The sequence below is a fragment of the Vulpes lagopus genome, chromosome 11 (assembly GCF_018345385.1).
Source record: "Vulpes lagopus strain Blue_001 chromosome 11, ASM1834538v1, whole genome shotgun sequence".
Classification (NCBI taxonomy): domain Eukaryota; kingdom Metazoa; phylum Chordata; class Mammalia; order Carnivora; family Canidae; genus Vulpes; species Vulpes lagopus.
The window spans coordinates 48,984,393-48,995,949 of record NC_054834.1 but is presented as its reverse complement, the minus strand read 5'-3'; the positions used below and the strand labels follow the sequence as shown (position 1 = coordinate 48,995,949).

The 11,557-nt window shown below is 46.5% G+C and overlaps 1 protein-coding gene across 2 annotated transcripts; it reads left to right on the top strand.

Moving 5' to 3' along the window:
* The first annotated feature begins 1,744 nt into the window (after positions 1-1,744).
* Positions 1,745-10,943, top strand: LAX1 (lymphocyte transmembrane adaptor 1). 2 transcript variants are annotated; one of them, XM_041773512.1, is made up of 6 exons: positions 1,745-2,001; positions 2,226-2,404; positions 5,273-5,385; positions 5,814-5,924; positions 6,709-6,794; positions 8,568-10,943. In XM_041773512.1, the coding sequence occupies exons 2-6, from the start codon at positions 2,310-2,312 to the stop codon at positions 9,351-9,353; spliced, it is 1,191 nt and encodes a 396-aa protein (XP_041629446.1). In that variant the 5' UTR covers positions 1,745-2,001; positions 2,226-2,309; the 3' UTR covers positions 9,354-10,943. The 2 variants fall into 2 exon arrangements, with proteins under 2 accessions (XP_041629446.1, XP_041629447.1); XM_041773513.1 differs by lacking the exon at positions 5,814-5,924.
* Positions 10,944-11,557: the final 614 nt, after the last annotated feature.

Below are 11,557 nucleotides of genomic sequence, written 5' to 3'. Positions count from 1 at the left end.
TTAATAATAATAATAATAATAATCTTAATACTTTTTTTTTAAGTGGAACCCAATGCTGGGCTTGAACTCGTGACCCTGAGGTCGAGACCTGAGCTGATATCGAGGGTCAGATGTGCAACCGACTGAGCCACCCAGGCACCCCTAATCTTAATACTTTGGGATCACATGTCACATTCAACTCTGAAATCATTAAAAGTGGTTAAAGGGAAATACCAGAGCCATCAGGTTTAAAACATGTGCCCTATTTCCCCGGAAGGAGCAGTTTTCTTCCATTACTACGTTGAATAATTTCACACACCGATTTAGTGTTTGTGGGTCTGACTGGCAGTTGCACAAGCAGGAAGGAAAGGAAAGCAGGTGGCAGGGTGCAGCCAGGTCTGGAAACCTGGAGCTCGTTCTATGGAACCCCCTTTCAGAAGGCTGTTGCCCTCAAGTGTGGGGAGACCGCCGGTGGGGGAGACAGTCAGGAAACCAGAGGAAAGATTAGTCTGACTCAGACACTCTGGATAAGATAAGAAAAAACAAGGTCTTCAGATGATCACACAGGAGAATGTCTTTAAAAAGAAAAAAATATATATATATTTTTTAAGTAGCAGCCAGGGTCATGAGGTTTGGTTCTATCGGCCCTTCTCTTGTACCCTCTCCTACGACCTTCCAAGTTCCCAGCTCCCACACAATCCTCTACGGCCGCCCGCCGCGCTCAGCTCAGGACAGGCCTGGGGAATCCAGCTCACTCTTCCAGTCCTGGCCGCAGGGCCTGGTGCGACAGGTCTTTTTCTCCTGAGGAGCCCTAGTTCTACTCAGACCCTTTCCCAAGGACAGGCGGGCAAAGCCCCAGGGTCCAGCTCTTGAACCAGCTGTCCCTGAACCACCTGTGCTCCTGCCAGGTTAGGCCAGGTGGGGGGATGGCAGCCAGAGCCCAGAGGGCAGAGCTCCTGGGAGAGCCACTCAGGCCACCTGCACCCTCTCCCCTGGGGCTCTGGGGGCACCTGGATGTGCAGACCAGGGTAGACAGCCACCCCCGTCCCCAGGAGCTGGGACCTTAGTGCCCACAGGGAAGAGATGGGAGGTGCTGAGGCACTGGCTGTCTTCCCTGCCGTGGGGAGGGAGCCCATTTCCCTGTGGAAAGCCAGGTCAGAGGCCCCTCACATCCCCGTAAAAGTCCTAGTGGCCTGGCCCCTTCTCTTTGGACCCTCCCAAGGTGCTGAGACTTTCGGGAAGTTGATAAAGGGAAAGAGAAGGGAGCCAGAAACAAATCTGAACAATTGTCTAAGTCTGAGAAAAGACCAGGAATGAGATTTCTTGTCTCTGAGACAGGTGCACAACAAGGGGATGGACCTCCAGAAGAGTCCTGCGAGAGAGCCGGCCGCCAGGGGCCACGGAGGGCAGGGCTCCGGGAAGGAATGGCCAACACTGACCTGGCCTTGGCTCCATTCAGAGGGTAATCCCCAGAGATTCTCAAAATGGAAAACACAGACCAGCTTTGTGAAAATCACCCAGGAAGTGTCTATGAAAATAGCCCGTCCCCAAAACCCATAGGAACAATCATGGATCCCCCACCACCTTGCCCCATCTTTAGTCACACTCCCCACAGACCACAGTGCCCCCCCACACCCCCACACACACACCCGGCCAACCCAGGGAACAGGGGGTGCAGACACGTCTTCTTCTATCTTGCTATAGCTGAGCAGCATTTCCTGTGCCCCATGCCTCATTAGCACATCAGTGCTGTCGTTTCCTGTGACGACTCTCTGTTTCCATTCTGGCAAATGTTTGCTCTTTTCTCTCTGCTCTGGGGGTTGGGAGGGGATGAGCTTCTCACGGAGTCTCTCTCTCTCTTTCTCTCTCTCTCTCTCTCCTCTTGGCAGTTTCCCCCGCTACACTCCTCACACTTCCACCAGGAGGCTGAGCGCATAGCATCTCCCTGAGCCACCTCTCTTGGGGCACATGGCACCAGACTGAGTTCGTGCTTCCCACAGTGGACACTGTAGCCACATCCAGGTAGAACCAAACGTGTTGTTTTTGTGTTTGGGCTCAATGCAGCCTAACATTTCAGGGGTAGACACCAGGTAGATGCAATGTTGGGGGAAAGAAAGTTCTAGAAAGATTGGAAAACATGGAGATGAGGAGGATTTCTAGTCTTCTTATCTACTTAAAAAAGTGGTTATGGTGGTATGCAAAACACAAGTCAATTTTGCCTTTTCTCCTGATGGATGGTCACTTAGGAAGAGCCAGGAGAAGTGGCATGTGTTAGCTGTTGATAACTGAGAGAAAGCTTAGAAGAAGAAGCTGAAGCCAGAGAGGTTTCTATGACCATGGATGTGATCACCCCGACCATTTCAGAAATCAGAGGGAGGACCTTGGAAGCCAGGACTCTGCAGGTAACTGCCGGCAGCCTGGACAGGTGAGTAACTCAGGGTGGTGAGCTCCACCCTCCCCTGATTTAGACAGACAGCCCTGGCTGACCCCGGGCACTTCTACCCCAGCAGTGCTCCTAGCCCTCACGACTGCCCTCAGGTCCCCTTAGACCACCAAATTCTAGGCTTAGAGAAGCTTGCCCAGGACTGCTGGGAGGGAAAGAATGGGTATCGGTGAGAAAAGGAAGTTGCAGGGAGAGAGGGTCCTTAGACCTTGCTGTCTGGCCTGGGTGGATTTCTTACCTCCCAGAGGTCCCAGTCACTGTCCTCAATCATCCCTGTATCAGGTCCCAACAACCACTCTCCTCCTTCCCCCTCAAAAATTAGGAGCCACCATGATGGAACCAACAGGCCTGTTTTCTTTCAGTGATGTATTTTAGGTCCTAAAAACTTTCCATGAATGGAAAATGCAATCATCGATGTATAAAGATATGTTTTTAGGATATAAAATCTCACAGAACTCAGCATGGCTATACATTTTATTGCTAAAACTTGCAGGATCATACTAACAAACATAAAAAGTCCAAGAGCGGTTGAAACTTTAACAACACTTGTAGGTATGAATCTCAGTGCTGTGATAACAGTGCAACTCAGCAATAATAAATTTCAAATCACTGTCATTTAGGGAAATAAATGTATTATCATGACAAACACATATATGTCACCTGCAGGTGGAAGGAGCATGGATGGTACTGAATTTATGAAGCTGTCAGAACCCTGAAGCCCCCCCAGATAACTACTATGTTCATTCGTGTTTACTAAGTCACTCATCTATTCCACAAATATTCACCCTGCCCTTGCTAAGTGCCAGGCACTGTTCCAGGTACCAGGTAAATAGGATGGACAAGTCCATGGCTTCTTGGAGCTTACAGTCAAGTAGGAAAGTCAGATATAGACAAACAAATGGATATATAATAAAATGTCAATCTGTCTTAAGTGTATAAAGAAAAACCAGAACAGAGTTAAGGGGACTGGGAGTAATAGGCCTGTCTGAGCAGGTGATATTTCAGATGAGACTTGAGGGAAATGAGAGATGAAGCTACCTGCCCCCCCACCCCCACCCTGGGAGAGGACCTGGAGGTCTGAGGTGGCAGTGTGCTATGCATGGACACGGACCAGCCAGGAGCCCTGGCTGTCCACGTCAGAAGGAAAGTGGTAGGAAATGAGGTCAGAAGGTAGGCAGAGGGGCGCCTGGGTGGCTCAGGAGGTTAAGTGTCCAACTCCTGATTTCGGCTCAGGTCATGATCTCAGGGCCATGGGATCTAGCCTTGCATCAGTTCTATGCTCAACTTGGAGCCTGCTTGGGATTCTCTCTCCCACTCCTTCTACCCCTCCTCTCTCTCTCTCTCTCAAATAATAATTTTTTTAAGATTTTATTTTTATTTATTCATGAGAGACACAGAGAGAGGCAGAGACACAGGCAGAGGGAGAAGCAGGCTCCCTGCAGGGAGCCCGTTGTGGCACTCAATCCCAGGACCCCAGGACCATGACCTGAGCCCAAGGCAGATGCTCAACCGCTGAATCACCCAGGCATCCCTCAATTAATAAATATTTTAAAAAGAGAAATAGAAGAAGAAGAAGAAGAAGAAGAAAGAAGAGGAGGAGGAGGGCAAAGGCTAGACCATAAGGGGCCATGAAGTCCTCACTGAGTAGGGATTGTGGATGTTATCCCAAGTGTGATCAAAGTCATGTGGGTCACAGGAAGAGAGGGGACGTGATCTGGTTTACTGTGAGGAGGATCATGCAGGCTCATGTGTGAAGATAGTATATGGGGGTCAAGAGTGAAGGCAAGGCAACGCACTAGGGAGACCCATGTGCAAAGACCCATGTGGAAGCCAGGAGTGGCAATGGAGGAGTGGAGGTGATTGGGTTTGGGAAAGATGCCCAGAGTTGAGCAGATGGAATTTTCTGGTTGACTGAATAATTGAGGTGTGAAAGAAAAGGAGCAGTCAAGGATAGCTCCAACCACTAGATGATGGGAGACACCAGAGGAGAAGCAGGCTTATGGGAGAAGAACAGGCATTCTGTTTCAGACATATTTGGTTTGAGATGTCCATTGGGCAGTTTAGCAGAAATGTCCAGGAGAATTGGGTAAACAAGCCTAGGACTAGCTGACCTGGCTTCTAATCTTTGGGTCTGTTGGCCATTCCTGCTGTATCCTCCATTGGCTTCTTCTTGTTCCAGTAGGCAAAGCAGAGCAGCAACCCCAGTGCTGTCAGGGAACCACAAGCAGCAGAAACTCACTCCTGCATTTGTGTGGGTCACATTCCACAAAACAGCAAGTATTGTTGGAGACCAGTTCTGCAAGTCCATACATGGGGGTTGTTCAAATGCCTGCAAGCCGGACTCTGTCCCAGAGCAGCTCCCTCTTCCACACAAGACAGGACACCAAGGAATAGGGAATGAGGAGGAAGCAAGGGCAGGTGAACCTGATTTTGCCAGTTTGGAGGACAGTGTGGTACACTGGAAAGAGCACACAATCTTTGGGCCCCAACAGACCTAGACTCACGTTCCATCTTTGCTCCTTCCCACCTGTGTGATCTTTGATATATTACTCAGCCTCTCTGAGTCTAAATCTCAGGTTTCTGGCCACAAGGAGAGATGAGATGTTGTAAAGATTAAATGAGTTTCACACACACCCAAACCCCTGGCATCCAGTAGGGCTTCCAAAGGGGTAATGCCCAGCTTCCTTCTGTCCACAATGAAGACACTCTCTTCAACCACACAGCCTACCCACCTCAGCTTTCCGGCCGGCTCCCATTCCAAGTCCTCAGGCTCCAATTCCTTCAGAAAACCTTTTCTCCAGCCTTCTCAGCCTCCTACAGCTGGAGAATGGCCCTTGTTTTTCCCCACAGAGAGAAAGACCAGAGCAGAGCCATATTTTCTGGGTTTGCAGGATTCCTTGCCGTCCTACTGACCACTCTGATCTTCTACAGCCTATGGAACTGGAATAAATGGAAGAAGCAGCGTGAGTCCTTTGATTATCCCAAGTGGAGACACACGAGGATCCACCATCTAGCCTGGCATTCAAGGCCAAGTTTATTCTCCAGACATAAACTCTGTTCTCTTCTGTTCTTCCCTGATACACTGGCCATTGTCTCACTTTTGAGAGTCTAAGCCATGCCCCTAAAAGGCTCAGTGCCAATCAGAGTTCCACTTTGCAGGTCATTGCCCTGAGACATTTATGCCCACCCTTTCCTACCACCCCCTACTTGCCCACTTGCTTCTTCTCCCAGTCTTCTGGCTCAAATGGAATTGGGCAAGTGTGAAAATGTATTTTTTATGATACATAGTGAGGATGGGGAATATTTTCAGGGACTATCTCATCCCTAAGGGTCCCTGCATTCCGTACCACTTGCCCCCACTGAGATCTCCATCTCTCTCATTGTCTTGCAGGACACATTCCTTACTTCCGAGTTACCGTCATGCCCTTACTTTCTCTGTCTCGACCCAGACAAGGAGCCAAAAATATTTATGACTCCTTACCCCAGAGGCAAGGAGAGCTGGGTAGGTTTTTCTTTCTAATCTGCAGAGCACAAATATTACTGAACTTCATCCAGAATGCACCTCTCATACCCAGAAGCACCTTTTTTCTTTTTTTAAGATTTTATTTGTTTATTCATGAGAGACACAGAGCAAGAGAGAGAAAGGCAGAGGCACAGGCAGAGGGAGAAGCAGACTCCATTCAGTGAGCCTGACGTGGGACTCGATCCTGGATCTCCAGGATCACGCCCTGGGCTGAAGGCAGCACTAAACTGCTCAGCTGCCCCAGAAGCAACTTTTTTTTTTTTTTTTCAGAAGCAACTTTCTTTACATTTTCAGACCTTTCTGCCCTTCAGGGAGCATGGAGGAGGACGGGATAGTCAGAAGCAGGCTGTAACTCCATTAGGGGCCTACAGAGCTATAAAAAGGGAGCTGGGAGGTGTCTGGGTTGGGGTTTTTTTTTTTTTTATTTGTCCTGATATGAAGTAAGCAAAGGACGTATGGGTATGTCCAGGAATGGGGGACACATACAGAAGAAGAGCATGGCCTCTGACATTACAGGAGCCTCCTCCCCAGCTGCTCTAAACTCTGTGCTAATTAGTGTCCTCTGGTCCTTGTTAAAAACAGAGGACAGTCCCAGGCCTCAGAGCACATCATTCTCCCTAGCTCTGCCCCTCTCACCACAGAACACCAGCCTCAAATACCGACACCACACAAACCCACATCAATCACGATGCGGGGACCATCGAGGTGGAAGCGCTCAGGGGACTGGCTGGCTATCTTCAGGATTTGTTCTCTATCCTTTCAGGGAGACGGCAGTCAAGGAGTAACCATATTTTCAGTACCGAGAGCCTCCTTTCCAGAAATTATGATAGCCCTCCTTCTGATCCTGTGGTAAGAGTCAAGGGAAAGGACAAGCCCCTTGGGAGAGAGGACATTTCTCTGGCAGAACTGGGGTAAATAAGTTCAGGTCACAGATCTCCTTTCCTGGCAAACGACATGTCCCCTGGCATGTCCCCTGTGGCCCTATTGATAAATTGGGAAGACTAGCCTCAGGGACCTCCCTACTGCCCAGGGACAAAAATCATGAAAGGTAGGAACAGTTGTTCAGGATTCTAAGTAAGATACCAGGGCACATGTATTCAAAGATACGGTGTTAGAATGGAAATGTATTGTTTTAACAAGGGTAACAGCTCACTCAAATGAGTATTGTCCCCTTCCAATGCTGTATCCTACCTCGAGAGAGGATACAAATATTCCAACAATGCTGTGGGGGCCCAAAACATCCTTAAAACCCTGCTTTTGGGAATTACTTCTGGGGCCCATGGCAAATGGTTTCAATTATACTCAATAGCAGGTATGTTTGTAAGTCATTGAGGACTGTAGCTGGTGTAGAAAGTGTTTGATCAAACGTGGGGTATTTTTGAGGTTACCATGGGAACACTACAATGAATAGCAATGACCTAGTGTGTCCTGTGATCTGGCTCTAAAGGCAGCCCTCAAGGAGGAGCCCCACAACATTGTGGGGCAGAAACAACCAAGACAGGAAAGGGGGGACCTGGAAGCTCAGGGGCCTCATCTCCAACAGATAAGCTCTCACTTGCTTGTTGAAGAATCGGTCCCTTGGCTCTGTGGTCATCTCAGATGAACACAGTCCTACTGCTGCTGCTGATCCTGCTGCTACCCAGCTTCTTACTACCCAGAGCTTTACGTTCAGTTAGCACTTGGACACCTCTAGTGCTCCTCCCACATATCCCATCCTTGGGCTCTGCTCTCACCTCTACAAACTCCTGGGGGACCAAGCTTGCATGGCTGATAATGTGCAGGGAGGAGGAAACGTCACTGCCAAAGCGAGTTCTGGCACTCCATCCCAAACTGATATGAGGCCACAACACATGTTTGGCTACGGACTGTGTAGTAGATGAAGAACATTTGGAACCAGTTGCCAACATTTAAAAATCTAAAAGATTTCACATTAAAATCTGGATGTCCAGCTTTTCTTGAAAAGTCAGAAACTCTGGAAACATCAGACCGGCATCCCTAAATGGCCACAATGGGCTGGGTCCGTATGCCAGCTGCCCCTTTAATAATAACAACCATTTGTTAGTGTCTTCCATGTGCCAGAAATTATTCCCAACAACTTATGCATAGTCACACACTTACTTTTCACAAAACCCATATTATGTGGATATTATGGCTATCCCCATTTTATTTGCGAGGGAGGTAAGGCACAAAGAGATTAGGTAACTTTGCCCAAACTCGGCACAGAGTAGCGCGAGGCTGGGATTTCCACCCTGAGTCTAAGGCTGAGTCACTACTTTTAGCCACTGTACTCTATTGCCTCTCAAGGCTCAGAGGTAGCAGGCTCTCTCCAGTTCATACTATTCCCCTCTACACACTCCCCATTGAACACCCACACTGTGACCAAAAACCAGCAGCAATTTATCATCACATTTACACTGTTGTGTTCCCTAAACTTAGCCCACACTACTCATACCTGCCCATGATCTAAAGCTTTGCAACTGGAGACCTCCAACTTAGAGATGTTCTACAAGGTAAAGAACAAAGTGAAGGAATTTTAGATAGTGGTCCTGGGTGGGGAAGTAGAAAGGTTTCACCTGTATTTCTCCTTCAGTCCTGTCACTGGCTTTCTCTTCTTGCTTATAGCCCTCCCAAGCAGGCAATACCCTCTGGCTGTACAGAGACCATACTCATGCCAGCAGCTATGCAGTGGGCATCTATGACAATGCCACAGGGCTCCAGATGTGTGGGGACCTCACTCCCTCAGCACACTATGTCAATGTCAGAGCAGCCAGAGACTGCCTGAGCATTTCTTCAGAGGATTCAAGAGATTACATCAATGTGCCCACAGCAGAAGAGATTGCTAAGGCTCTAGCTTCTACTGACAGCACCCCCACGAGCCTCTTTGCCCTCCCAAGTGCCCAGGAGCTGGAGTCTACTGAGGAAAGAGACAAGGACGGTGGGAATGCCAGTGACCACATCAGTTTTGGGTCTCTAAGGTCTGAAAGCAATGATCCACTCAGCGATGGGGAAGATTCTTCGGAGACCTCGAATGACTATGTCAATATGGCAGGGCTGAATCTTGAGACCATCCAGGGGAAGCAGTCCTGTCTGGTTTTCCAGTGCTATAGAGATTATGAAAATGTTCCACCAGCACACACCAATGGAAACCAGCAGCAGGGGGAGGAAGAAGTGACATCCTCAAACACAGAAGGCAGGGTGGATGGTCCAGGTACCCACATCCAATTTGTTGTGAAATCAGGGAGTTTCCTGGCTCTAGGGGAACATGTGACCTGTCAGCCATCTGCACAGAGTGAGCGTAGTCAGATGAAACACGAAGAAGAAATGTCAAATGACACTTCTAGTGACTATGAGAATGTGCTAGCTGTCAAGTCAGAAGACAGGGACTCCAAGCAGGGACCAGACACATAACTCCTTCCTGATGAATTAGAACCCAGAAACCCAGCTGAAGAGCTCTGTGGAGTAGGCTATGCTTGCCAGACCCATGGCCAGTACAAGGTCTGGTAAAGATCGCTGGCCATCCTTATATATCTCAGTGGTTCATTCAGGTAGACTACAAAAATGCTGAGATGCACAGAAGTTAGGAAACTCACAAAAGCCAATGTCTGAGAAAGCCAGAAGGGAATTCTTCTCAAGCAGGGTGCTATTATCTCTCATACCAACCTAAGAATGTTTGCTGAAACTCCCTTATAGGACAATTAGTAGATTAAAAATGTAATAGTACTTTAGTGTACGGTGGAAACATGAAGTGGTCTAAAATCATTACCTTCGTGAATACCAGCAGGATGCAAAGTGAGAATATGGATCAGTTTGTAATCCAGGCAGAGGCCAAAAAGAATGGAGAAGTCTGAGTTGGAGTGGGACAGCAGTTTCCAGTTGAAAAAAGGTGTGGACAATCAAACGCTAGAGAATATGTGGGACATTAGAACTGTCTTTCATTGTACTATCCACTTTAGAAAGGTGACAGTTTCTCAGAAGCATACACTTATACAACCCAGCCATTCCACTACTAGATGTTTATCCAAGAGAATTGAATATTTGTGTTCATACAAAAACCCATACATGCCTATTTATAGTAGCTTTTTTCATAACTGCCGGAACTAGAAATAACCCAGAAGTCCTCTAACACGTAAATGGAAAAATGAACTGTGGTATATCCATGTAATAAGGTTATCTATATTGAACATAAAAAAAGAATGAACTATTGGTTTGAGCAACAACACGGGCAAATCTTAAATGCATTTTGGTAAGTAAAAGAAGCTAGACCTAAAAAAATCTACAAATTGTGTGATACCAATTATATGACATGGAAAAGGCAAAACTTTAAGGATGGAAAACAGATTAGCGTTTGCCAGGTTTAGGCAAAGGGAAGTTTACTACAAAGGAATTTCTAGGTTAATGGGACTCTTCTGTACTGGTACTGTGCTGGCAAATACATGACTGTGAATTTGTCAAAACACAAAAAACTATATAGCACAACAAGTGACTTTTATTATATGTAAAAATTTTTAATTAAACACTCTATCAGGGGAAGCCATAATGGAATGAAGATTAAGACAATAAACCTAACTATATTACAGATGGATGATATAGCCTCACTGAAGGCGGGGGAGGAGCTGGCCTAATTAACTTTGGAAAACTATGCTTTCACTTGAAACTGTAAGATAAAGGCATACAAACTGTATATAAACACTGCACTCTAGTTGGTAAATTCGTATCTCAGAGGAATATAGTCTAGCAATTCTGAAACTACGTTAAATGTATGCTAAGATTGAACAAATAAATAAATGTAGATAAGGAAAGACGAGTTTCTCACTATCAGAAAAAGAGGTGACAAATAAGCGAGTAGAAAAGGCTACAATGAACTCTGTGGTGCCAAACTAGATTTGGAGGTATAGTTTGAACTCTTGTTTATTTTAATATATATATATGAATAGGGGCACCTGGGTGGCTCAGTCGGTTAAGCATCTCCCTTCGGCTCAGGTCATGATCTCAGGATCCTGGGATCAAGCCCTGCATCCAGCTCCCTGCTCAGCTGGGAATCTGCTTCTCCCTCTCCCTCTGCCGCTCCTCCTGCTTGTACTCTCTCCATGTCAAATAAATAAAATCTTATATATATATATATATATATATGGATACAGAAATAAATATAGAGATGTGTATACATGGGCTAGCATATGTATACTTCTTAGTTCTATCCCACCAGAGGGTCTAGAAGAATTGATACCCAAGAAGCAATGAACACACTTAGCAGCCAGCTCTTGGTTTCTAAATATCATTCTCAATAAAAGGAACCAGAGCTCCTTGGAAAAATGGCCACTTATAGACCTGGGGGAACTTGACAGTCTTGTAGATAAAAGAAAGAAAGAAAAAGAGAAGAGGGTGGCAGGGGAAGAAAACACAAGAAAATATGAAGGTATGTTGGAAGGAGCCATCTAAAAGAGCTCCCAAAGGCAAAGGTAGAACAATCTCAGCAATAAAAATAAATTATGATATAAATGTATAACTTAGAACAAAATAAATATTCTTGAGTCCATATCAATAAGTGAATAAAATGGAAGAAAGGGAGAAATCTTCTTTCCAGATGAATTCTGAATAATAAATATAGAAGAAAT

Coding starts and splice junctions, on each gene's coding strand:
- LAX1 (XM_041773512.1), top strand. CDS start 2,310: ATGACCATGGATGTGATCACCCCGACCATTTCAGAAATCAGAGGGAGG. Junction 2,405..5,272: donor ACTGCCGGCAGCCTGGACAG/GTGAGTAACTCA, acceptor TTTTCCCCACAG/AGAGAAAGACCAGAGCAGAG. Junction 5,386..5,813: donor GAATAAATGGAAGAAGCAGC/GTGAGTCCTTTG, acceptor ATTGTCTTGCAG/GACACATTCCTTACTTCCGA.